This window comes from Columba livia, chromosome 1 (assembly GCF_036013475.1).
Source record: "Columba livia isolate bColLiv1 breed racing homer chromosome 1, bColLiv1.pat.W.v2, whole genome shotgun sequence".
Lineage (NCBI taxonomy): Eukaryota > Metazoa > Chordata > Aves > Columbiformes > Columbidae > Columba > Columba livia.
The window spans coordinates 128,280,789-128,304,712 of NC_088602.1; the positions used below are offsets into that span (position 1 = coordinate 128,280,789).

Below are 23,924 nucleotides of genomic sequence, written 5' to 3' on the forward strand. Positions count from 1 at the left end.
ACAGCAGAACCCTGAGCAGCAGGTGAACCAGAGGAGTCAAGGAAGGTTTACCATCCCCCATCTTTGGAGAAAAAAAACCAACCTTCCTGCTCTCTGAAGGCAGAGATTAACATACAATGTCAGCCTGGGGACTAGCAAAGGGGAGACCCTCCCAAAACACTTCCTGTACTTACCTTTTGGTTTGGGATCTCTGCTCCCCTTGAAGGGTGGAACACGCACAGTCTCTGCCCTAAGCTTTCAGGGGTTCCATCCTGTATCTTCTTTTCTGGGCAAGATATCAGTTCCCAGCGAGGTGTCTGTCCCTCTGTTAGTGCCCAGATGTGCAACATGGGGATACACGGTGAGATCCCAGCACACGACTTCCAAGGGCAAGTCACGCATCAACTTCCTGCCTTCTGCTCCAAATGAGTTGATGAGGTTTACTAAGGGTGCTGGACCAGAAAACTGGCCCAAGAGCCCAGGAGATCTTCCCTAGTCCCGTATTCCCAATACCTCTCAAGTTTCGCCTGATACTGAAGAAGTTAAGAAAAGGTCATCCATAGCAGCGCCAGCCTCAATTGCAGAGAAATAATAATAAAATAATGGAAATATTCCCTGGCCATGCAGGCATCCCACAGGCCCAATTCTGGTCTGCACAGATGACCGCGCAGCAAGAAAGACCAACCAACCTCCATTGAGCGCACAACACAACTACAGCAATTAAAGGGCATTTTTGCCAGTGGTGGGTTCTTGGGTCGTCTTTCATAATTTCCACGTGGAGCACCATCTCACTTCGTAACTATATGAGAAGGCTATCGGGCTATTTTCTATCAGAAAATAAAGCCTGAAACACCAAGTTTCTCCTCAGCAATTTCCAAAGGACATGAAAGAGATGAAGGTAAAGACTGGTCCAACAATTCTTTACAGTTTTTTTTTCTTTATTCAGTAAACATCTAGTTACAAGTTTCACAAATTAAAAAAGTGGGGGAGCTGACTGAAGAGGGGTCGGGGGGCCCACAGGCTGATCCAGCTTTTGTTCTGCTCCTCCCTTCTCTCACACGCACATCCTTCTGCTTCTCCACGGCTGCACCAAGGAGCAGGAGGGGAATCAAAGCCTCTGTCCCAGTGAGGGGACTGACACGGGGTTATAGCAGAATTCCCTCATATTTCTTTCACAGGGGACTAAACACAAACTTCAGAACCAGCGCAACCCAGCACAGAGAGAGTGGAAATGATGGAAAAGGCGAGGTGGCAGCTCCTCATGCCCACCACTACTGGCAGAAAGAACAGAACCAAGGGAGAGCAGAAAGGGAATGGGTAATTAATGCATTTCTTGCACATCAGTGAGATTCCCCATGCCCCACTGCACCACCCAAATGGGGAAAAAAAGAGCAATGCAGAAGATTAGTTGCTTTGTTTCAATTCTTAAGTGGGAGGGAGGTTAATACTAAATTTGAGGAGGGTCCAAGTGGTGCTTTGACGGGGCTTCAGAGTTTCAGTATGTACCTGGGAGGAGGGAAACGGAGAGCATAAAAAGAGTAAGTGTGACTAGAAAACAGCACAGAATACAGATAAAGACATGTTTAAACCTGATGTCTGGACATTTAAAAAGAAGGGAAAAAGTCCCTTCTCAAGCACTAACTACATCACACCCTAGTGAACCCTATTCAAAACACAGGAGAGCAGACACCACCACATACTTGTATTTCAAACTGGATTGACAGCAAATGGTCACTAAGTTCTATGCAATGACAGTATAAGCACTCTACAGATTTTGATCCTACATCATTTTATACCATTTCAACCATCAGTTAAGGCTGACACGACATTTATTTGCTGATGACAAAGCTAACTTAAACAGCTTCCACCTTCCAATTCAGAACAGCTTTTCTCAAAATTCACATTTTCCCCTGCTCTCAAGTGGGAAAACCCATTTCCAACCAACACTTCAAAATAATATAAGACTGGGACAATGAAAAAAAAAAATCATATGGCTAAGAGGCAACTGCAGAGTGGAAGACGAGGAAAAAACTTGTTAAGACTTACAAGAGCGTGTAGGTAGATTTGGGGGTGACCACGCTGCACCCCCCACAATATCTGCTCTGGGTTCACCAGTCGTATCGGCGGGACTGTCTGGAGGGAGAATCTTCAGGGCCCTGGATTGCAAGACGAGTCCCTTCAGCCCGGCGGCCACTGCTGCTTTCGTGACGTCGGTAATCCAGCCCCCGCTGCGGTCGAAAACGGGATGTCTCTCGCCTCCACTCATCATCAAAGGCGGCTGCATCACCTGCGTGAGGGAAGTACAAGGTCAGACAGGGTGGAGGTAGGAAAGCAGCACCTGGGCTTGCTGTGGGGAGGACAAGGGCAGTACTCACTTTCATCCATGTTGATGTAGTCCTGCCTCTCCTCCTGGTCACCTGTGCGATGGTTCCGGGACCGCTGCATGATGTGGGCCCGCTCCCTGATGTGGTGTCCGATTGACATCTGTTCCAAGCCACTGTCTGAGTCCCTTACGGTCCGCCTAGTCTCACGGATCTGAGGGCAGATTCTCATGTAGGATCAACATTGTAATGGATTCCCTCAGCTCTATAAGGCACTCTGATTCTTGCCTGCAGTATTGCAGTCACGTTGCACTGCCACCACTCCCAGGATGTCAGACACAACATAATGAAGAGGGGAAAACGGATTCCCCCCGCCAGCACTTCCCATGCCCTCCCCGTGGCCCTCAGCATGGTTCAGTGAGTCACAACGGGCTCCTCACACTGTAGCTGACTGACAAGCAGAAGTGCTGTGGGTGGCCAGCGCTGAGCCACCAAATGAAGTCTATCCGCCCACAGCAAAACCAACAGCCTCGTGCTGGGAAGGTGCACTGCAGCCTCCTCCTTACCCCACCAGGTGCTGAACGCATTTCTGAGGTCTCCTGATAGACTTTGGGCCCATCACCCAGGTTGGAATAGGAGATGACAGTTGAGGAGGTAAACGTCTGGCAGTTAGCACCACTTGTCATATGCTCCTGCAAGAGGAAATGGGGAGTGGTATAAAGAAGGAATGGGAGGGAAAAGAGACAGCAGTTAATTATCTCTCTATACAACTAAGTAGGAAGAGATTACAATGAAAAGAATATAACCCCCATGGGCCCATCTTTCTGGAGAATACATCTTCCTGTTAAATTAATTCTTGTGTCTTACCAAACAAGTCTACCCCCACACTTCTTCCTCACCCATCTCTCCTCCCTGCACTCAAGAACAGCTCTCTGTCACTGAATCCTGGTCATGAAGCAAGGCTCACAGCCTGTACTAAAGCAGCACAATAAGACGGGAGGCACTAGTACTTCCCCCTCCCTACAGACTGGCTTATGGAGGGCTCTTACCATGTTTCCAATCATGTCGTTCATCATCCCAAACATATCTATAAAGCCACCTGCCTGATAAAAAGGAAAAGAGAACACAAGAATAGTCAGTTTGGAAAGATAAAGGAGGAGAGAACAACAAACTACCTGCAAGGGACAAAAAACAGCTGCCAAGAAGAAAAACCTTGTTCTTTTCCCTTCCTTTCAGTAGTGCAGGGGAAAAACAAAACAAAACAAACGCCAAACAACAACAACACCACCACAAACAAACAAAAACAAAAACAAACCACAAAAAACCCACCAACCCTCCCCACCCCTCAAAACAAAAAATACAGACAACAGGATTTGGGGTTGTTGTTCTCTCCATTCTCTCATGTTGCATTGCCCAAGTGTTCTGACTCTCAAGATCTCTAGATACAGTAAAGTTTGTTCTTTTACTTTGGGTGTGACCCCCAATCCACTGGGGTTTGTGAGTCCGGACACTCAGCAAAGCTAGGAGAAGAAATCTCAGGATGTGCACCAACAGTGATCTTAACCATAAGTCATCCTCGATGATGTTTTCACCACATCACTGTCAACTCTGAATTTAAGCCACAAGGAAGTTTCCATTGATCATATTCTTTCTAACATAATAACACCTTTTCTTATTTTCCCTACAAACACTTGACTTTTTAATCTTGTAAACCTAAGGGCTACAGTAATATACTGGGCCAGCAGGTCTCACAGCTTAATTGTGCAATATGTAAACAAAATTACTATGTCGGTTTAAACTTGCTGATTTTTTTGTTTCCTCAAGTAGCCTCTTGTTCTCATTTCCAGCAGAGCAGTATTCGCATGCAATGTTATTATCCTTTGAAGTCTATCTGTTTGTATTCTGATTATACCTTTTTCTGAGCTACAACAATTCCAGGACGCTTAGTCTCTTTCACTGAGGCAATCCTGCAGAGCAAGGCAGCTAAAGTTGCTGGATCTGGAATAACCTATTTCTACTGTATTTTAGTAGAGGGAGATCAGTATGCTCCCACCACAGCGTTCTCACATACACACAGCCATTCTCATGCCAGTCCTGTTCACCTGAACTATTCTGTTGGCTTTTCCATCTGCTACCACTGGCAAAGGAGGTTCAATAATCACCTCTGCCTACTGTTGGGCCAGTCTTTTCCTCACCTCATCACAGTTCCTCCATTACCTCCAAACAGATCCGCAGTTTCTTTTCAGACTTATGAGGTTATTAAGAGACTATCTGCTCTTCCTGGATATTAACTGTCCCAATTCCTATGAAATATTGTGCTATAACAGCTTTAGGGCTCTTTTCTGGTCAAGGTGCAAATACAACCTCCTCATATAAACTGAGTTAGAATCTCTCCTCTAAAACAGCTCACAGACTAGATTAAAACATTAGAGGGGAAATAAGGGGAAGGCCTGAAGCCATACAGTAACTCAATGAGACAGGTCCAAGAGAAAGCAGCTGCCTCCACTTTCAGTTCAATATCCTTTTCCATATTCCAGTTACTATAAATCTAGAGCTCATTCTGGTCTCTTCACACCTTCCTACCCTCACTACTCTTTAGGATAGATGATCTTGCTCACAGATGGTGACATTTTAGCACCGGTTGCACTCAGCACTGATGAATCTCAGTAGGGAGCCACTACTTGGAAAGCCTGTCAGTTTGACCCAGAAAAACAGAGAACTTACCATGCCGAGCATCCCAAAGGGTGAAACAGCTCCTGCCTGCCAGGACAACAGAAAAACAGAACAGAGAATGACCTTGCAACAGCTGAACACTAGATCCTCATCAGAACACCTTCATCCTTCTCAGAAACAGAACTGGAACCCTCAGGCCTAACAAACAGGTTCAAACCATATCACCCCTAACAAACCACACAGAAGGTGATGCTCCTAAATTTCACCCAGCTACATTGACTTACGCCCTTGAGAAGTAACACTTATTTCTTCCTTTCCTCCCATTCAACCTCGAATGCAGTTGCATTCAATGCACGTGGAGTGACCACCACTAAGATTAATCCTGCTCCCAACATCCATGTGAAGGCAAGGGGCATGGCCAAACCAATAATAGCAGAAGACAGGAGGTAACAAGGCAGTTTAAGAAATCCTATCTAGTACTCAGCCCCTCTTTTACCTGCATCCTACGGCCAGCCTGGCGAGCCCCAGCTGTGGTCCCATCAGTGATGCCAAGGAGCGGGCCAAATCCAAAACTCCCAGAAAGCATACGGTTCATGTGCTGCCGGTGGATGGCAAAAGGGTCCCTTTCAGAAAGGTTGAGAGAACAGTGGTGAGGAAGGGATGACAGAAGACAAAGTCCTATATAATCCACCCATTCTGACCTTGAGTTTCTCTTATGTAACTGTACATTCCTTTCCAAGCTGAAAATCCAGAACCCAAATAACTCAGTGTTGCTTATGGTGATCCTTGGGGCTGGAAGGGACCTCTGGATCCCATCTTATTTCTTGCAATAGAAGGTCTAACAGCACAGAATCCCTCTCAGGCACTGATGCCTGTTCACAAGTAGTTTGGTGTTCTGCTTCCACTAACGCTTTAGGGTCAGGCACAGCCAAGGCTATTTCAGAACCTCACTGCTCTAACAGATGAAAGCCACTTCTCAGATCTGCAGTCCATGTACCATCATCATTTCATGTTAATTTCAAAACTCTGTATGTTAACAGCTCTGTAAAACAATCAAACCCTTCTAGAAGGGTTCTTCATTTTGCAGGGAGGTGCACAAAGATTCTCCTGGCTGCAAAGAGAGGAGTATACTTAATGGGACCAGAGAGCATATGATCCTAGATATCATCCTCTGATCCCTGCACACACACACGCACACTCAAACATGAAACTGAACCCTCCAGAATGGACTGTATGGCCTGACACCCAATGACAGCCTTCTGCCCCACATAATCTTCATCCGCTTCTTCCCTACAATGTTATCTGTACACCTGTCAAGAGGTTGAGACCACATACAGCTTTTGCAGATTTGAGGGAAAAATAACGGGGTTCCTAACTGGTTTTCCTTCTTTTGCAGCCTCCACTTTGAGGGCTGTATGCATTCACACATGCTGGAGGAACCAGGAGAGAAAAAGAAGAAGGACAAACGGCCACAGTAAAATAAGTCTGGGAAATATCATACCATTTCTCTGCACATCTTAAGCATGAATAACCCCAACAGCATAGAACATTCCTGAGATGACAAAAGCACCTACTACAAACCAATACTTTCCTGTCTCTACTGGAACTGCTTCCCATAATAAAAGCTAGACTCATACCCGCCACATCAATGAGAAGACAGTCATTCTGTGACTAACTAGGACATCAAGGTCTCCTCTCCTGCTACTTTGTTTACAGTTGATAAAATTGTTGCTTATTACCAATTTTAAAAACAAAGCCCAGAATTTACTCTTCTGTATAAATTAATGCCACCCAACTTCTAGCAGTACTATGCTTAACACAATCAAATTCTCACTGTAGTACAGTCTATTCCTTATCTGCTTTGGCAAGGACTACCCACTTAGTTTCACTGCCAAAATTTATCAATAGCATCCACTTTCTGGACTATGGACAGAAACAAAAACATTCAGCAAAAGGAATCCTAGGAAGAGTTCTTCAGATCTTTGTTAGATTTCAAGACTGATGTTTCAAAAGTACTTGTTATCATCTCTTTACTTAGTTCCTTACAACTTGACAACTGCATTGTTAGTCTTCTCCAGCTCCATTAACGATTTCCTGTGCAACAAACACTGGACAAACAGTAGAACCTATCCATCTGAATCGAAATCCTACTTTTCATTCGAAAAAAGAAAAAATCCTTATGCAAAGAAAAACATAAGGTATTCCAGTTCTCTCTTCCTCAGACATTTGCAAAGCTTTTTGGCCTACTTTACTGAAATATGCTTTCCTCCAAGACCGTGCTGTACTATTACAGAAACCAGACCGCTGCGAACCAGGTTATTCCCTGCGCTGCCCCTTCACAGCACGTCTGTACTTTTCCGCCGGCAGCTGCCGCGCTGCGGTGCTGCCCGCGGCCCAGGAGGCCGCTCTGCCCGCCTGTTCGGAACGAGGGCAGGACACGCCTGGCCCCCCAGGCCCCGGCTATGACCTGTGCCGCCCCAGCCTCCTCGAAGGGGATGCGGTGTGACTCACATGGCAAACATGGGGTCCTCCGGCTCGCCATCCCTCATCAGCCGGAACATGCTCTCCTCGGTCGGGGGCGGCCTCTGCGAAGGGGAGACGGAGGTTGAACGCAGCCGGGCGTGCGAAGGGGACGAGCAGCGGCACCGGCCGCAGCGGCGCCGGCCTCCTCGCCCCTCGCCTCCCGCCTCGCCCCCACCCGGGCAGCTGCTGGCAGCGCTCCCCCGCGGCGCCCTAGGCCGCGACCCCCCGCCGCGGTCCTCCCCGCACCGGGCCCGGGCCCCTTTCCCTTCCCCTGCCTGTCGGCGCGCCGGTGAGTGCCGAGCGGCGGGCGCAGTCCTTCCCCCTCCGCGACAGCCGGACGCCTTCGGGGCCGCTCACGCCTCCGCTCCCATCGCGGCCTGGGACCGCGCTCGCCCCCGCCGCCCCGCCCGCGCCAGCCGGCTCCCCCCGCGCATGCGCGCCCGCCCCGACCCGGGCGGTGCCGCGCTCACCGGGGGAAGGCGAGGGCGGAAAGGAGACCCCGCCCCTCGCCTCGCGCCGGGCTTGCTGCGCGCGCGTCCCGGAGCTCGGGCAGGCCAGCAGGGCTGCTCGGCAGAGCGCCCCCTGGCGCCCCCGGCGGTCAGGCCGGGCTTGGGGGCCGCCAGCTCGGAGCACGCACCCCCAGGGCGGCCTGTGCGCTGCGGGGCCGGCCCCGCAACCTCGCACAACTGTCAGACGGCCGCCCCGGGTGCGGGTCTGCAGGCCCAGCCAGACGAGGAGGCCCCAGACCTGAGGCGTCGTAGGCCCAACGCCCGTGTGATGGCTTCATCAGCCTGCCTTACCATCCGTAGGGCCTGAGTGCAGCAGCGGCGGGCACCGGGTGCTGCTAACGCCACCCAGCTTAGCGCACAGCAGTGCCTGGTGGGTCCGGGAGCCAGCTGCAGCTGGCAGCAAGTAAAAACATGCCCAGGCACAAGGGGCCATTGTTCTTGGCAGAGGTGGTGGTGGGCAGGCACTGGGGGTGTTGCCAACGTCCTGCCTTGGCAGAGGGGCAGCTGACGGGCAAGGCGAGCGCTCGAAGGGTCAGAACGAGAGGGAGCACAGTCACAGGTGCCTCTGCCATGCTCACCGGCTGGGGATACCACAGAGGAGATGGAGGTTGCCACCTGGCAGTTCACAATAACGCCAGTGGCTAGTTACCAGTTGTTTAATTGCCAGAGTCTGCAGCCACATCCAGGCAGATGCAGGGTCAGCACCTGGCCCAGGTGTCCTGCACAGCATGGGCACGCAAGGGCAACTGAAACATCTGCCTGCCTGCGCTGAGAGCATGAGCAGCACACACACACCCCAGTGCTCTGCCAGGTGGAAACAGGAAGGATATTTCTGACCCAGCAGGTCGAGGGAGGTGATTCTGCCCTGGTGATACTCTGCTCTGGTGAGACCCCACCCGGAGTCCTGTGTCCAGCTCGGGAGCCCTCAGTACAGGAAAGACATGGACCTGTTAGAGAGGGGCCAAAGGAGGCCACCAAGATGATCAGAGGGCTGGAACACCTCTGCTGTGAGGACAGGCTGACAGAGCTGGTGTTGATCAGCCTGGAGAAGGCTCAAGGGAGACCTTATTGCGGCCTTTCAGTACCTAAAGCGGCCTATAAGAAAGACGGGGACAGGCTTTTTATCAGGGCCTGTTGTGACAGGACAAGGGGTAATGATTTTAAACTAAAGGAGGGAAGATTCAGAGCAGACATGAGAAAGAAATGTTTTACAATGAGGGTGGTGAAACACTGGCCCAGGTTGCCCAGAGAGGTGGTAGATGCCCCATCCCTGGAGACATTCCAGGCCAGGCTGGATGGGGCTCTGAGCAACCTGATCTAGTTGAAGATGTCCCTGCTCATTGCAGGGGTTTGGACTAGATGACCTTTGAAGGTCCCTTCCAACCCAAACTATTCTATGATTGTGTGATTCTAAGACAGTTGTGGGTCATCACAGACCTTGGGCTGCCACCAGGAACCACAGACAAAACAGAGGTACTTGGTTTGCACACCTACAGACAGCAGTGATGGGGAACCTGCACAAATGGGTGGGGTGACAGTCACTGTCACCACCCCTGGGAATGCTGCTTGCCTTCAGCTACCACCAACTCCACAGGATTAGAAGGAAGAGAGCAGACTGACTCATTCCAGCTCAATACCGGGGTGCGCTTCCTTAGTGGTGTTTTTATTGACTGTTGCATCCTGCCTACTATGTGCGGGAGCCAGACTAAATCTGTGCCAGAAGACTGGAAATAGCAGGTTGCAAATTGTGGTTCAGAAGTTGAACTCTTTGTGTTGTGGCAGGAACCAAGTCCTTTGATTTCGGAGTCTGACGGTGGAAAATGACCCAGTAGCATGCTTTATGTGGTGGGATGCATAGGGGACTTGGCAATATGTCTTGCAACAGCAGATCTCAAAACTGCTTGGTATCCAGAAAGAAGACCTCTCACTGGAGGCCTGTGCATATGTAGAAGACTCTTCAGATGTTCCCCATTGTATCTAGTAAGTGCGATCTTCAGAGGCTGCAACTAATGTCCACAGCATTCAAGCTGTGGACAGCACAGTGGTGCAGGGTGGTGAGATGGAGACAGATCCTATGGGCAGGGCATGGGCTAAGCAGCAATGAACCTCTGGCGCAGTGGTCCTTGGGGAGGCTTCTCATAGCTGAGCTGCTGAAACACTCTCTTGTAGTCAGCCCAGAGCTGAACTGAAAGCACTGGAGTTCATATAGTGCCTCTGCTAATGCTGCCTCAGCCTCTGCTGCTTCTTTTGCAACCCTGAATCATCCTTCAGAGACCTACAGCCTGGAAAGCCTTTCCTGTTTAGTGTGTTTTCATTTTGCTCTGAGGCTCTCCTGGTGCTTGCCTAGAATGTGTGGAGTTGACCTTGAGTGGCAGGATCCAAAGGCAGGTAAAGAGTGTCTTGGGCAAGAACGGAAGTATTTCTTTTTTTATTTTTTTCTCCTCAGATCTGGGATAAAATGACTTGCTGTCCCCTGTCCCCCAGATACCAGTGAGTCTCCCACTCCCGCAAAGTCCTGAAGATGTTTTTTTCCAAATTCTAAGTCAGGTATTGCTACCTTCCAAATGCAGAGGAACAGAACAGAGTTTGGAAGAAATATTGCTTTGCAGATCCTTTTTCTTTTCCTAATGATGCTCCTCTGCAAGTGGCCCACAACCCAAAGGGCTGAGTTTACAAGACTGGGGGCTGAAGCTGTGAGTATTACTGGATGTTCCTGTAGCCTTACAGGCAGCCCCTACACTTGATGAACCTCTTTTACCAAGGACTCTACGTTACCAGTGGTATTACCAGTTAAGCAAATCTTGGGGCAATCTAGCTTGCAAAGAGTCATGCTGGTGGCAAATGCTGGGTGAAACCCTGGAAGGAAGAATTGAAAGTGCAACCTTGTTCTGGAACATGGGCAAGCCCACAGTTCTGAGGAATGCAGAAGCTGTGTTATGGCACTCTTAGTAGGAGAGATTTCTGTGTAGTAGTCACCACATTATGCCTAACTTGCACCAAGGGAATGGCCATTCGCAGGATTAGAATAACAAAGCACGTGGGGCTGTGAATGAGAAGCAAGACTCCCACCTTGTTTCTGCCACATTCGCTATTTATGTTGCTTCTGTTTTCCTCATGAATCAGAGCCATTAACTACGTCTCTCCATTTCCTTTTTTAATTTTTTTAAGCTACCCAGGTTTTGCTGTAGGTGGTGGAGGATGGGGGAAAGAGGAGGAAGAATGAGCTCAGCTGGCAGCCAGGAGGAGCTGAGTGAAGGGCAAACTGGAAGAGGGGTGAATGGCGACGCTGCTCTCAGCTCCACCTTCTCCCGCCTACTGCCAGCTGCTGCCCTGCAGCCTCCCCTGCCAGCCCCATCACCCTCAGCGGCAGGTCAGCCAAGGGGGCAGCCGCTGTGGAAGCATTTAAAAAGCAAACTGAGTATCACGTGGTGAAGGTAAATAAACAGGACACTGAAAAATCATACCTTGTTACCTGCTGCTTCCAGGGACCAATCATTTTGGCCAGGAACACACAAACAGCTTCTTAATGTGTCCAAATGTTCCAGGGCCCCTGTGGACGCCTGTAAGGCAAAGAAATCGTTGTTATCAGAAACCAGACACACAGCCATTTTCTCATTGGTTCCCTTCATCTGTGCCTCTTACGTAATCCTCACCCAACAACTAAATGACCTCAGATGAAGGACGCCCTGAGTGAAGGACAGCTCTGATTTGATCCTCAAACGTGACAATTCATATTTGGGATGCTACAGCCAGGTTGTGGTGGCTGCAGCTTGTGTTGCATGGCTGCGATTACTTTCAGAATATTTTTCTCGTGTTAAGAATGTATCTGTCACACTGTGGGTGAGAACCACGACCTCCATCTGTGCTGTGTTAGCAAAGAGAGGTTCACAAAAATCACAACTGAAAACCTCCCTCCCTTTTCCAATCTTCTGACAGGCTGTGTCACCCCTCGTCACTCCCTTCTATTCCTCTTGCTTCCTCTGGTCGGGCTAACTACCCTGCTTACCAGCCCTCCGCAGTGCTTATTTAAATGTGTTACCATGTGCCAATGCAAAGTTGGCTGGTGGCTGAATTCTTTGGTATTTCCTCTTGACTTCAGGAAATCATGAAAGAATAAAAGTGGTTATTTGCCTGGATTTTTAATGGACACAGAACAGAAAGATGAATGGTGTGGCTTAAACATGTAAATGTATTCAAACACATTCCCTCTGCTAGTTTCACTTTTAAGTGAAACTACAGCTACTCTGTATCTGAATTTATGTAAATCTTAAGATAAGCTAATGCAAATACACAACCTTCTGCTCTTTTGTTGTTCAGCAAACAGCTTGGAAGAGTTTTGGAACCGCTTATGAGTTAGCTTAAAAGATAAAATTATTGAAATGCCCAGTATTTTGTTTTGCTCTTGCTCAGAAAATGGCTCAGAGTTAGTTCAGCCTTCAACACAAACAACGAAGTCCATGCCCTCCCAACAATACAGTGACAAGACTAGCAAGGTATCAAAACAAAAGGCATAAATACTTTCTGCTAGGTGCATGCACGCTGCATGTGCTAGAAGCAGAAAAATACATACCACGCATGAAAGCCCAGACACATATGCAAGCACGTGCTGATGTATGAAGACACACACATGCCTCAGTACAAAAGTACCATACTTTCTATACTCACAATAGGAAATGCATGTAACACAGAGAAAATATCACCACTATACACAAATGGGTATGTACCACATCTAAGTACATGCACACACCTGCATAAACACAAACAGTGTACAGCACAAAACTTGTAACTTATCGTCCAGAGAAAATTACATTCATATTGTTCTCTGGGCTGCAGACAGAAATGCATATTACCAATGTTCCCAAACAATGATATATCATGTAACTTCTGCACCTCTCTCATTTTGTCTAAGAACATAAGGCTCCAAAACGGATGGAATATATTCTGCTGAGTTGGTAAAGAAACTTGAGGCAAGGATTACAGCACATGCTGAAAAGGGACTCACATCTGCAGACCACACAATGAGCATACTCGCTTTTGCAATTAAGGGGAAAATACAGATGAGAGAGGGGAGCAGAGAAAATCTGCAAATCAGTCCAGCAGATGAAACACAGATGGACAAATCTGGTGGAGAAGCAGAAGACACAGGGAAGAGTTAGGTGAGACAGTTAAGGCGTTCCCTCAGGGCTTGAGTGAAGGCAGCTGCACGCCAGAAGCCAAGGGAATGTCACTGTCAGGATCTGAAGGGCAAGAAGAGTTGGGATGCAGAAGCGGGCGTGTCACAACACACGAAGAGTCCTACATCGGATTTAAGGGAAAAAACATACTTGATGCAGGGCAAAATGGGACATGGGGAAAACGAAGGGGAGGACGCAACGTTAATTTTGTACATGAGATAAAGAATGTGGCAAAGGGAAGCCAGGGAGAGGGCCACGGGAGGCATGCTGCCAAGAATACAGGTACAAGGCAAAAGTTGAGAAGCAACAGACGAGGTTAAAATTGCAAAGAGGAGATATATATATGGTGGGGAGCTTGTAAGGGAAAACATGAGGCTGTGTGCTCTAAGTGCTGGAGGGAGAGGTCACAGGTGGTACACCAGGTTATAGAGCTGACCAAGCAGCCCCATCCTACAGGTTGTTGGAAATGGGCTTCCCATACACAAACAGGTGTTTGTTTGCATCTGCACTGTTTGTGTCTACAGCATGCTTTGGGCACAGCAACATCACTGAATATAATCCTTGTTTTCTCTCCTCTAGGATGTTGTGTCAAGGCCTGTTTGTGCATTAATATGAAAATGTCTCTGCCAAGGGATGAGTGTTGATGTAGTTTTGCATTTTCAGTAACTGATTGTGTAAAGGAAAGGATGAAAACCCGGACTGGTGAAGAGAACAGCAGAGCCATGTGCCACATTTCTCCTGACAAGCAGCAGAGATGAACATCATCTGTCTGATTTATAGATTTTTTTCAGCTCCTGTTTTTGGGTGTAGCTCCAGAAATTAAGGTTTTCTTCTTGCAGAAGAGAGGGATGAAAGAAGGGTAATTGAACCAAACCAGGGCTTGAATACTGATAGCAGGTAGACCTGACAAGTTGGCCAGAAGGGCTGTATGGAACAGAAGGAAAAAAAAATTAATGCATTTATTTTAATGATCTGTTATTTTGGTGCTAGTCTAGAACTGTGTGTCTAGGTTACATGACAATTTATTTGGGGCAGACACTATGCAGTGTGTGTAGCTAGAAAGAACACAGATTAGTCAGATCATCCGAGAGGAGCAGCTGTAGCTGCAGAGGAGACAAGATGACAAGGTGGGGACCTGCTACCTCCCTGTCACACAGATGATGCTTTATCCAATCTCTTTCATACTTTCCTTCAGGAGACAGGTACTCATTACCCTTCCTGTCCTGCAAGCATAGCTTTTTCTATTAAATTTTCAAAGTGATGCACATTTTATTAAACTTGGAGTACCAGTTCTAAATCCCGACTTTGCACTGGAGCTTACTGAGCTTGTATCAGAAGGCCAAGAAGGATTTGTGTGCCTGAATGCATTTTCCAAACAGATGGATTAATAACCTTCCAGTGTACCTGTAAGAATGGCTGTGTACATGTGTACACCCATATGTACGTGTGCTTAGTTTTGTACATAGGCTTGCAAGTGCATACAGATTTTTTTCGTATGTGCTTGTGACTAAGAGTGGGACAATATAAATCTCCTGGGAACCGCAAGCAGAATTTAGTCAGCCCAGTCTGCTCAAACTGACAAACAACAGTGCAGCCATAGGAACATCTGTTTAGCTAGCAACAAATCTCCGCAGCTGCAAGACACAACCTGCCACCCTGCAGGAAAGAGTTTTGCTTACGAGACTGAGCGGGGCGGTGACCCTTCCCAGCGGGCCGTCCCCTGCCCGGCGGCACCGCCACTCGCTCCGGGCCGGCGGGGGCTGCAGGCAGGAGGAGCGCGGTTTCCCCGGCCGGCGGGCAGGGCGCTGCGGCAGCCAGCAGGGGGCAGCGTTGCACGCCGTATGCTGCCCGGCCGCTGCTCCGCCCCACCTGCCCCGCCGCCGGAGCGGGAGGCCGGGCTGGCAGCGGGCGGCCGCAGCTGCCTCAGCCCCGAGAGCCTCACCCTGGCACCGCCGCCCCCTCGGGCTGCCGGGCGCCCCCCGCGGAACTAAGGGCTGGGGTGGGGGAAGCCCATCCCCAACATCTGCTGTGCTACAGTGGCGTTGCACACGGGGCTGACGACACCGACTCCTCCCCGGCTTTAAGCGCCGGATGTGCACAACGCCCGCGCCCCACGCTGTCCGGCTGCTTCCAGACGTGCCCCTCTCCTCACAAGCCGCCCCAAACGCCAGCCAAGACAGGCCCCCACACCCAAAGGAAGCAGCTGCACCGTGCGAGAGGCCAGCCCCGGGCAGGAGCCGAACCCGGCAGTACCCCACGGCGTGTCTGGCCGGCCGCCTCTGCCCCACACCCTCAATCCTTCGCGCACCTTCCCCACCGCCCCACGTGCCAGCAGCACCTCCCTCCTCACTGCAGCAACCGCCCCCCCACCTCGCCAGCAAGCCGACCCCCGACAGCCAATAGGAAGACTGTTGCCAGGCAGACAGCTCATTTGAATAGTCCAATCAGACGCCCTTCCTTTCGTCCCTCCTTATATGGGGAATCGGGACGCGCCCGCTAGCTCTCCCCCTCCCACCGCCAACTACCTCGCCGACTTGCGCGAGCGCCGAGCCCCGCCCCCTCTCGCCGCCGCGGACAGAGCGCGGGAAAAGCAGCCTCGCTCCCGCCCTGCCCCCACCCAGTGGGTTCTCGCGCGGGGCCCCAGGGCCGGGTGGGGGGAAGGGAAGGGAAGGGAGGGCCGGGCTGCGGGGTGGGCGGGGGAGCCCCGCCGCCGGGAGCGTTTCCAGCGGGCGGGAAAGCGGGCAGCTGGAGTGGAAAATTCCAGGCAGGAGGCCGCGTGAGTCTCGCTGTTGCGAGCGCTGCCCTCCCACACGGCCCCGCAGTACCGCTCCTCACCCGCCCGGGGTCCCCTGAGCGGGGCGGCCGGGCTGCACAGGTGGCCTGTCCCGGCCGTGCCGCAGGTAGAGGGCTCGGGCGCTCCCACACAGTGCCTGGTGCAGCAGCCCCGCGGCTCGGCGGGAAGAGCGCAACGGAGCTTTCGCGCTTCGCGCCCCCACCTGGCCTTGGCGGGCCGGGCGGCGCCGGAGGGGGAGGCGGCGCTTTGGTGGGGGCTGCGCCGCGCCCCCGCTGCCAGGCGGCCGTCGGCTCCCGTGTAGCGCTCAGCGCACATTGTTCTGCCGGCCGCGCTCCCCGTGGCGCGGCGCGGCCCGTCCCTCTCCCCTCCCTCCGCAGGTCCCTCCTTCCCTCGTCACCGGGCGGTGTATAAATCCCCTTCCCCGGCGTATCCCCCCACCGCGGGAGACCCTGATACTTTGGCCCCCGGGGCGGGAGCCCGCCGCCTCCGACTCGCCGGGACTTTGCGCTCCCGCCGCTGACCACCCCCCACACCCGACCCTCGCTCTCTTCCCCGCGGGGCTCCCTCGGACGGTTCCCACCAGCCTCTTCCCTTCGCTACCCGGCCCAGAATGTCGGAAAAACGCGTCGAGGAGGCGCCGGCGGAGCTGAGCGCTAAGGTGAGACCCACCCTCCCGCTTCGCCAGCCGACCCGCTCCCACCGGGGCGGTGGGAGCGGCTCAACCCCGCTCGCCCCGCTGCGGGGCCGGACGGCGGCGTCTGAGCTGCCCGGACGGCGGGGGGCGCGCGCGGGCCCGCCCGCGGCCCGGCCAATGGGGGGCGGGGGCGGGGCGGGGGGCGCGGGAGTCCTCTCGTGCCCCCCGCCCCGCCCCCGCCCCCCATTGGCCGGGCGGCGCGCGCGCCGGGTCCGGCTCGGGGCGGGGGTGTGCGCGGGGGGATCGCGCCTGCGCGTCCCTCGGCGCGGCGGGAGGCGGCCGGGCCGTTAGGGAGCGGTTTAGCGACGGCGGGGCCCCCCGGCGGGTAGAAAGTTGTGTGGACACAAAGCGCGGGTGGCGGGCCGGAAGCGCCTCGGTCCTACGGACAAGGTTCTTCTAAATCAAAACTCTTCCGTACTTCTGGTTTCCACATGTGTGTTGTCTGAAAGTAGCTCTGACGCGTTTTCGCTGCTCTTTCTTTGTCAGGGAGGGCAGATTTAACACCTAATATGTTTTCTCTCCTCACCGTTATTCTGCATCTCCTTTAAACCTTCTTTGTTTAAGCATCCCAGTCTTTTATTTTCTTGCCACTGACCACCAAAATGTTTTTTCTCATCTCACATATAGGAGATGAAAGAAAAGAAGGAAAAAGTTGAGGAGAAAACAGCCCACAAAGAAAAGAAGAAGGAGATTGTAGAGGTGTGATCCTTCTGAGGGATATATTTAGATATTGGGGGGGGGGGGTAGTTTATAAGGGGTGGTTAGCTGGCCTCGCTGCAGATAATGAATATAAAAACACTATGGGAGATTAAGAAAAAGGCTAAGAGAGCTCATAAGGGAGGGAGGCAAATGGATAATTGTGGAGAATGAGCCTTGAAAGACTTAGCATAGTCAGCATGGTCTAGTGAGGAGAGGAAAAAAGGTCAAAGAAGGGAATGGAGACAAGGGCAAGTAGGAGTTAGGTGGCACAGAGATGTGGTCCTGCACCTATTGAAGTATCGGGACGTGCATAAGGAGTGTAAGATGAAGAAGGTTGGGGAAGGAACAGTGAGGAAATGCACAGATTGCTGAAGGTGAGGAGAGAGATCTGGGAGCAGATATGCCATCACCGTAGGTTGAGTAATTAGCCTGTAACCAGAGAGATGTTCTAATTGGATGGCAGCAGCTGTTTGGGATGTAAGCTTGTGGAAGCCAAGGCAGCTCATATTGCTGAGGAGGGACTGGAAAGATTTGTTTCTGAAAAAAGGCTGGTTGGGAGGAAGGTTTCAGCTGGAATGGTGGGAATGATGGTGTCTGAGTAGCAGTGCAGACATCACTCAGGTGATGCACATCAGACTGGAATCTGAAGTGGGTGGAGCTATGGAGGTGGTTCTTGCACTTGCAGCAAAGAGCACATGGGAATGTCATCTTGATGCCAATTTCTGCTCTGACCAATTTGTTTCACTTAGGATGAGGAAAATGGAGCTGAAGAGGATGAAGAAGAGAATCCTGATGATGTGGATGAAGAAGAAGAAGGTGGTGATGAGGATGAAGGTAGGAATAATTGCTCTAGGGAGAATGGGAATTATCAAGTTGTGGAAGAATAGAAGATCATGGAGGGAAATTCCTCCTCTCAATCCCTCTGACTGAGATTACATTCCCTTAAATGCTACTTCAATTAACCTGTTATTTCCTTTCTTGCTCGTGCTTTAGAAGGAGATGAGAATGGTCAAGAGCAGGATGGTCATGCAGAAAAAAGATCTGCAGAGGAAGAAGAGGTGAGTGATAGTGTGAGAGTAATGGCAGTGAGAAGGAACTAGGTTACCTGCTATGCGCTGATCAAATCCCTGTGGATGCCCTTGCTGAGCATGTCAAATTTGCCTTCGGTCTCATTGCTGCTTCAGCAGCAGATGGGTAAACAAATCCGATGTGGCAAGAGGATAATAAACCCCTGTAGACTATTTGGAGGATGCAGGTCCTTCCACCAGCAGACACAGTGCTGAGAGATTGAGAATGAAGGTGCTTGAGATGGCGCTGGGCAATGACCCCTCAAACACATGTGACTTTCGGACTTCAGGCCAGAAGGTGGTCCTGTCAGGTGTCAGGGTGGGTCTCGGTGTCTGAAGTGCTGTGAGCCTGGGCTTATTACCTCCCAAAAGTAACAGCACAGATATGCCTCCAAATAGAGCTGTCCACACCTTAGTTGTGAGCATCAACAGAACAGTTGTGTTGGGTACTCAAAAATCCTTTAAAGAGCAGGGGATTTAGGGTGGGCCCAACACATTTCCATATGGAGGAAAGACCAGCAGTAACAATTTCATGGAGAAATGATGTGCCTTGGTGTGGTGACTGATGGTAACTCCTTTTTTCCCTCCCTGCATCCTATGTAGGATGAAGTGGATCCAAAGAGACAGAAGACAGAAAATGGGTCTTCAGCTTGAGTTCTCCCTTCCCATCTCCTCTGTTCCGTCCATCTCTCCTCCTCCATTCCAGCCTGTGCTTGCACTGTCCATTAGCCTCTGGCTTCACACAATCTCAGATGAGGGAAGATCAGAAATGCTCTCAAACAGGGAAGACAGCTGTTTCCTTCTGACCCGAAGATCTAGCCCATCTGTGACATTCCCCAGCTCTGAAATTATTCCAGACCCCACATCCCTTCAGCTGTGCCCCATTAACAAATGTTCCTCTTCTCTCGTTGTTTCCTGGGGCCCAGTACCTGAACTTGCTAGGCTCTTCACCTGGCAAGCATCTCTCCTTCCATTGTCACTTGCCCTCCTATTTTTTGTCGCTAGTATGACTGAGATTCTTGACAGCTTCTGCTTCCCAGACTTGCTGTTGGGTATCCTCCCTGAGGCCAGGAGGCTGCAGGCACAGATATCATGGTGCATTTTCCTGTCCTAGGTCTCATCTGCTTTCATGTTGAACCCTGAGAGACAAAGAGAAAGAATATTACAAGCAAATAATGGTTCTGTTAAACTACACACAGAGACAGAATTTATTTTAAGCTTTTTTTTTTTCTCCGAGTTTACATGACAGCAAGCTAGCCCTCGTGAATTTTTCAGAAGATAAGGGTTGTTTTTATATATAAATTCCATCTGAACTGTGTAATTTTTTTTTTTTTTTTTTTAATTAGGAGGCTTTTATAAGACAAACCAAGAAAGAAATAATTGGGGACCAAACTTTGATTTCCATTTTTTTTCCCTTTCAGATTTTCTTGTGACCATTTTTTGTAAATTAAAGGCAATATAGCCACAGCATTTTCTATGGCACAGACATCACGAGGATGATAGATATAAATATATATATTGTTTTCAACTAGCACTGTAAATAAAAGTGTTTAAAAAGTTTCAAACAGCTTGTGTGGACAGTTGTGTCTGTACATCTTGGGTTATGTTCTGATCAGATTGCCAGGCAAGTTGGTTTGCAGAAAGGTAGGATGGCTTGACCAGCAGCAGGTAGTGAGGAGAACCCTGAATTTGTTGTTAGAAGACCCGGGTTAATTTTTCAGATGGCTCCTGCACTGCAGACCAGCGTGCCTGGGTCCTGCTCCCCACCTTCTGCCAGGTGGTTACAGTGAGGGCAACACAAACATCAGATGAAGGTCCGGGGCCATCATGAAGCTCTGGAAACCGCCATTGGGTCCTGACACCAGGTAACAGAGGTTCTGAAAGGGAACCTGAGCTGCAGCTTTGGGGCATGGGCCTGCGCTGTGCTCACCCTCTGCTGCTCCATGGCCTCCCTGCCTGGCCCCAGGCCTGACCCATGCAGCATCAGTCACAGCCACAGGGACGTGTTTCAAGAGGCAAGAGCTTCAGTTCTTTGTCCCACTAGCCACCTGGGAGAGATGTGTCAAGTATTTGTCTTCTTATCTTTGTAGACCTTTAAAGTTGCTGTTAGCTTTCTTTTATTTTTTAAACTCATATTTTGGCAATCATGCGATGAGCCACTGAGACTGGGAGCTGTAAATAATGCTGGCTTTTTTCTGAGCATCAATGGCTTTGTGCTTGTCCAACTGCAGCAATAGTTCAGATACTGGAAGCACAAACAGTTGCTTTTCTCCAAAGCAGCAAAGCGTCAAACAATTTTCTCCAAATGTCTGTGTTTGGCTGCAGGACTGGCCCCAGGGTGCAGAGGGACACAAGTGTGGTGCAGAGGGCACAGGTGCTGCCAAGACCCTTCCCACCTGCAAAGGCCTCGGGACGGGGAGGGTGTGCCTGCCTGGTGGATCTCACTGCACTGTGCAGTGTCAGTGCAAGCAATGGACACCAGAAGCAGGCTGGGAGACGGGACAACGCCGGCCTATCCTCCTACTGCAGGGCTCTTGGCCTTGCAGAAAATCCAGATGTGACCCAGGTTGTCCCTGTGCAGATCTTCTAGTTCCTCACGCTTGTACCAAGCTTCGCAGTCTCTTTGGACCACACCAGAGAGTCCAGGGGGCACTGCTGAGCTGCTAAGTAGAGATGCAGAAGGCCGTGTTCACTGCAGCTCTGTCCTGCTTCCACACTTGGCAGCTGGAGCTACAGATCCAAACCATAGAAAGTTGAGAGTTGTGAGATTCTCTGGGTGCTGGGAAACACTCTGGATCATCCCACTGCTCCTGGTACCCATTTCTGGTGAAGCCTCTGCTGCATCTGGACCCATCTCAGCCCAACGGCCACCACATCCATGGTGCTCCTGCCCCAGCCCCTATTCTCCTTCCCAGCTCGGTGTCAGGAAGAGAAATTGAGCCCTTCTTCTCCATCAGGGATGAGCCTACAGTTCTGGGATATCCACATCTCCAGCTGGAGCCATGTACTGGGCTCTACCTTCAGGGGCCTTTGCAGCACAGTTGTTGCAGCCATGTTCTTTCTCTGCTGCCCTAGGTTGGTTTCAGTCATATTACTTGCAACCCTGTCCTGCTCCACAGAGGTTCCTGGGCAGCTGGAGCCACAGCCAGCTAGGGTGTCTTCCCCCCGTGAATAGTATTGCAAAAGCAGGGAGCTGATGCCTCAGATTGAGGGCTCCAACTCTGGAGCCCTCAGTACCAGAAAGACATGGACCTGCTGGAGATGGTCCAGAGGAGGACACAAATATGATAAAGGAGATGGCATACCTCTGCTGTGAGGACAGCCTGAGAGAGTTGGCGTTCAGCCTGGAGAAGAGAAGGCTCCAGGGAAACCTTTTTGCAGCCTTTCAGTACTTAAAAAGGGCCGATAAGAAAGATGGGGACAGACTTTTTATCAGGGCCTCTTGTGATAGGACAAGGGGTAATGGTTTTAAACCACAGGAGGGAAGATTCAGGCTAGACATAAGGAAGAATTTTTTTACAATGAGGGTGATGAAACAGTGGCACAGGTTGCCCAGAGAGGTGGTAGATGCCCCATCCCTGGAGACATTCCAGGCCAGGCTGGACGGGGCTCTGAGCAACCTGATCTAGTTGAAGATGTCCCTGCTCATTGCAGGGGGCTGGACTAGTTGAACTTTGAAGGTCCCTTCCAACCCAAACTATTCTATGATTCTATGACTTGCAACTCCCCTCCCTACTCCTGTCAGCCTTGGGCACTCTGATGAATGCTTACATTTATCTTTTAACTGCACTTTTGCAATTTTGTTTTCCAATTCTTTCTCCTTTATAAAAAATGATGGCTTCTAGTCTCTGTTTAAGATACTTTCATATTGGAGCAAGTTGTCAGGACTCCCTCAAACTTTCTGCTGACCCGTCACCTTTTACTGTTTGGTACTGAGGATAAATTATTAGTGGATGATACAATTTTTGCAGGGGCTGAATAGAGTTTTCACACTTCGTCCCCATCATTGCAGCAATGCCTGACTATAAGCAGTGAAGAATGTACTTGCCACTGAGAAGGTATAGAGAGATAACTCCATCTCTGCTTTCTATGTGAATGCAACACCAGTACCTCTGACTCTAGTGAGCTGGTCATCCAGAAGGAAGCGAGCCAGCACCTGGTTGTTAGCCCAGCACTAACAATGTGAACAGCCATCCCTCATTTCCTCTGAGGGAAACACTGCAGGACAAAAGGAAGTGAGAAAGGGCTGCCAGCCAGGTTTCCCACGTCTCTATGGACCCCTTGGCTCCACAGCTTCTACTAGTTCTTCCATCTTATTCAGTTTTATTGAATACCTTTGCCGTCATCTATGGATAGTTACAGCTATAGTTCTACAAATAGAAGAATATCTGCTTTGGTAATTTTTCATCTTTGTGAACTGTGGGACATCATTGCTGACTTGAAGTGAGGGCTACAGATAGCATGATGGAAAAATTGCAGTTTCTTCCCTTTCCTTAGACCTGCAAAGATCCATGTTGTATCTGGTGGTAATTTAGCTGATAAAGGCAACCAGAGCAAGAAGTCACATAGATTTCCAGAAAAAGTTGAGAATACAGGCTTCTGCACTGCATTTCCTCTCAAGCCTACCTGTGTGCTTGATTTACATCCAAACTTGAAGATGCTTTTTATCATTCAGTCTAATTCTTCTTCCACAGTGAGTGTCATGCTTGTGCCATCAAGGTAAGAACAAAGCCCATCTTCATCAGTGATTCTTCAGAAATAATGATACTGTTCAGGGGCCTCATTCACCTTTCTGGGCCCTGTGTTAATTCTCCGCTCATCTAATTTAATTCCTGTGATCACCTGTTAACCTCATCAGCTGAGGGTAGAACCACCTCAATGCTATCAGTTTTACCAAAAGTTACACTCTACAAGTCAGTGCATGCTGAGATTTAAACTGAAAAAGACTGCACAGAAGCATGTACCATCTGAACCTAGTTGTCTTTTGATCAGGTCTTTCGGCTGGGTCAAGTATGATTGTAGGCCAGACCCTAGTTTTCAATAAGCCCACAACAAAGTCCTTAGTGGTTTCACCTGAGAGAGGTTTTAGTGTCAGGAGGCCTTTGCTAAGTAACTTACTTGCTCCAATCACAGCATTGTTAGAGTTGTCAAGGACATGTCTGGTGCTCATAGTCCCTTCCTTGCTATGGGTGGCAGCTACTCCAAGCTACTAGCAGCTCTGGCCCTGCCAAAAGCATCACCAGAGATTTTGTTCTTTCTCATCCTCTTCCAAGGATGAGAGAGCTTGCTTTGAGAGAGGTGTGGAGGTGGTGCAGTCATGCTCATGTAGGCTCTACTAGACTTTCCTCTAGACTGACAATTTCTGCTTCCAACAGCCCTTTTGTGTGGTTTAGAAAAGCGAATGCAGATATTGGTGCAGAGAGCACGTAGAGTTGCCTACCAGGACTTAAATGGGTCCCTGTCTGACCTCGGACAAGTGAGTGAGCCCTTG

General features: G+C 50.1%; 3 protein-coding genes and 1 long non-coding RNA gene across 6 annotated transcripts; 2 read left to right on the forward strand and 2 right to left on the reverse strand.

Annotated features, from left to right (window-relative positions):
• Nucleotides 1-896: 896 nt before the first annotated feature.
• Nucleotides 897-7,918, reverse strand: MLF2 (myeloid leukemia factor 2). The gene is made up of 9 exons (XM_065050062.1): nucleotides 7,772-7,918; nucleotides 7,485-7,558; nucleotides 5,470-5,596; nucleotides 5,025-5,060; nucleotides 3,350-3,403; nucleotides 2,867-2,992; nucleotides 2,355-2,514; nucleotides 2,026-2,266; nucleotides 897-1,485 (listed from the first exon to the last, which is right to left on the reverse strand). The coding sequence occupies exons 2-8, from the start codon at nucleotides 7,532-7,534 to the stop codon at nucleotides 2,088-2,090; spliced, it is 732 nt and encodes a 243-aa protein (XP_064906134.1). The 5' UTR covers nucleotides 7,535-7,558; nucleotides 7,772-7,918; the 3' UTR covers nucleotides 897-1,485; nucleotides 2,026-2,087.
• On the forward strand, nucleotides 7,533-8,312 carry LOC135578391 (basic proline-rich protein-like). The gene has a single exon (XM_065050281.1). The coding sequence runs from the start codon at nucleotides 7,533-7,535 to the stop codon at nucleotides 8,310-8,312; it is 780 nt and encodes a 259-aa protein (XP_064906353.1).
• Nucleotides 8,313-11,138: 2,826 nt separating this feature from the next.
• On the reverse strand, nucleotides 11,139-16,783 carry LOC110361521 (uncharacterized). 3 transcript variants are annotated; one of them, XR_010469813.1, is made up of 3 exons: nucleotides 16,643-16,783; nucleotides 11,478-11,565; nucleotides 11,139-11,395 (listed from the first exon to the last, which is right to left on the reverse strand). It is a non-coding gene; the product is annotated as an uncharacterized LOC110361521 (long non-coding RNA). The 3 variants fall into 3 exon arrangements; XR_010469814.1 differs by lacking the exon at nucleotides 16,643-16,783 and adding an exon at nucleotides 16,176-16,315; XR_010469812.1 differs by lacking the exon at nucleotides 16,643-16,783 and having other exon boundaries at nucleotides 11,478-11,648.
• On the forward strand, nucleotides 15,716-19,998 carry PTMS (parathymosin). Its single transcript, XM_065050063.1, has 6 exons — nucleotides 15,716-15,799; nucleotides 16,351-16,631; nucleotides 17,295-17,366; nucleotides 18,116-18,200; nucleotides 18,360-18,424; nucleotides 19,037-19,998. The coding sequence occupies exons 2-6, from the start codon at nucleotides 16,584-16,586 to the stop codon at nucleotides 19,085-19,087; spliced, it is 321 nt and encodes a 106-aa protein (XP_064906135.1). The 5' UTR covers nucleotides 15,716-15,799; nucleotides 16,351-16,583; the 3' UTR covers nucleotides 19,088-19,998.
• Nucleotides 19,999-23,924: the final 3,926 nt, after the last annotated feature.

Excerpts from the sequence above, each read along its gene's own strand:
- LOC135578391 (XM_065050281.1), top strand. The coding sequence starts at position 7,533 with ATGCTCTCCTCGGTCGGGGGCGGCCTCTGCGAAGGGGAGACGGAGGTT.
- PTMS (XM_065050063.1), top strand. The coding sequence starts at position 16,584 with ATGTCGGAAAAACGCGTCGAGGAGGCGCCGGCGGAGCTGAGCGCTAAG. Across the intron at positions 17,367-18,115 it reads AGAAGAAGGAGATTGTAGAG|GATGAGGAAAATGGAGCTGA; the intron begins GTGTGATCCTTC and ends TGTTTCACTTAG. Across the intron at positions 18,201-18,359 it reads AGGTGGTGATGAGGATGAAG|AAGGAGATGAGAATGGTCAA; the intron begins GTAGGAATAATT and ends CTCGTGCTTTAG.
- MLF2 (XM_065050062.1), bottom strand. The coding sequence starts at position 7,534 with ATGTTCCGGCTGATGAGGGATGGCGAGCCGGAGGACCCCATGTTTGCC. Across the intron at positions 5,061-5,469 it reads AGGCTGGCCGTAGGATGCAG|GCAGGAGCTGTTTCACCCTT; the intron begins GTAAAAGAGGGG and ends TTGTCCTGGCAG. Across the intron at positions 2,267-2,354 it reads CTACATCAACATGGATGAAA|GTGATGCAGCCGCCTTTGAT; the intron begins GTGAGTACTGCC and ends TCCCTCACGCAG.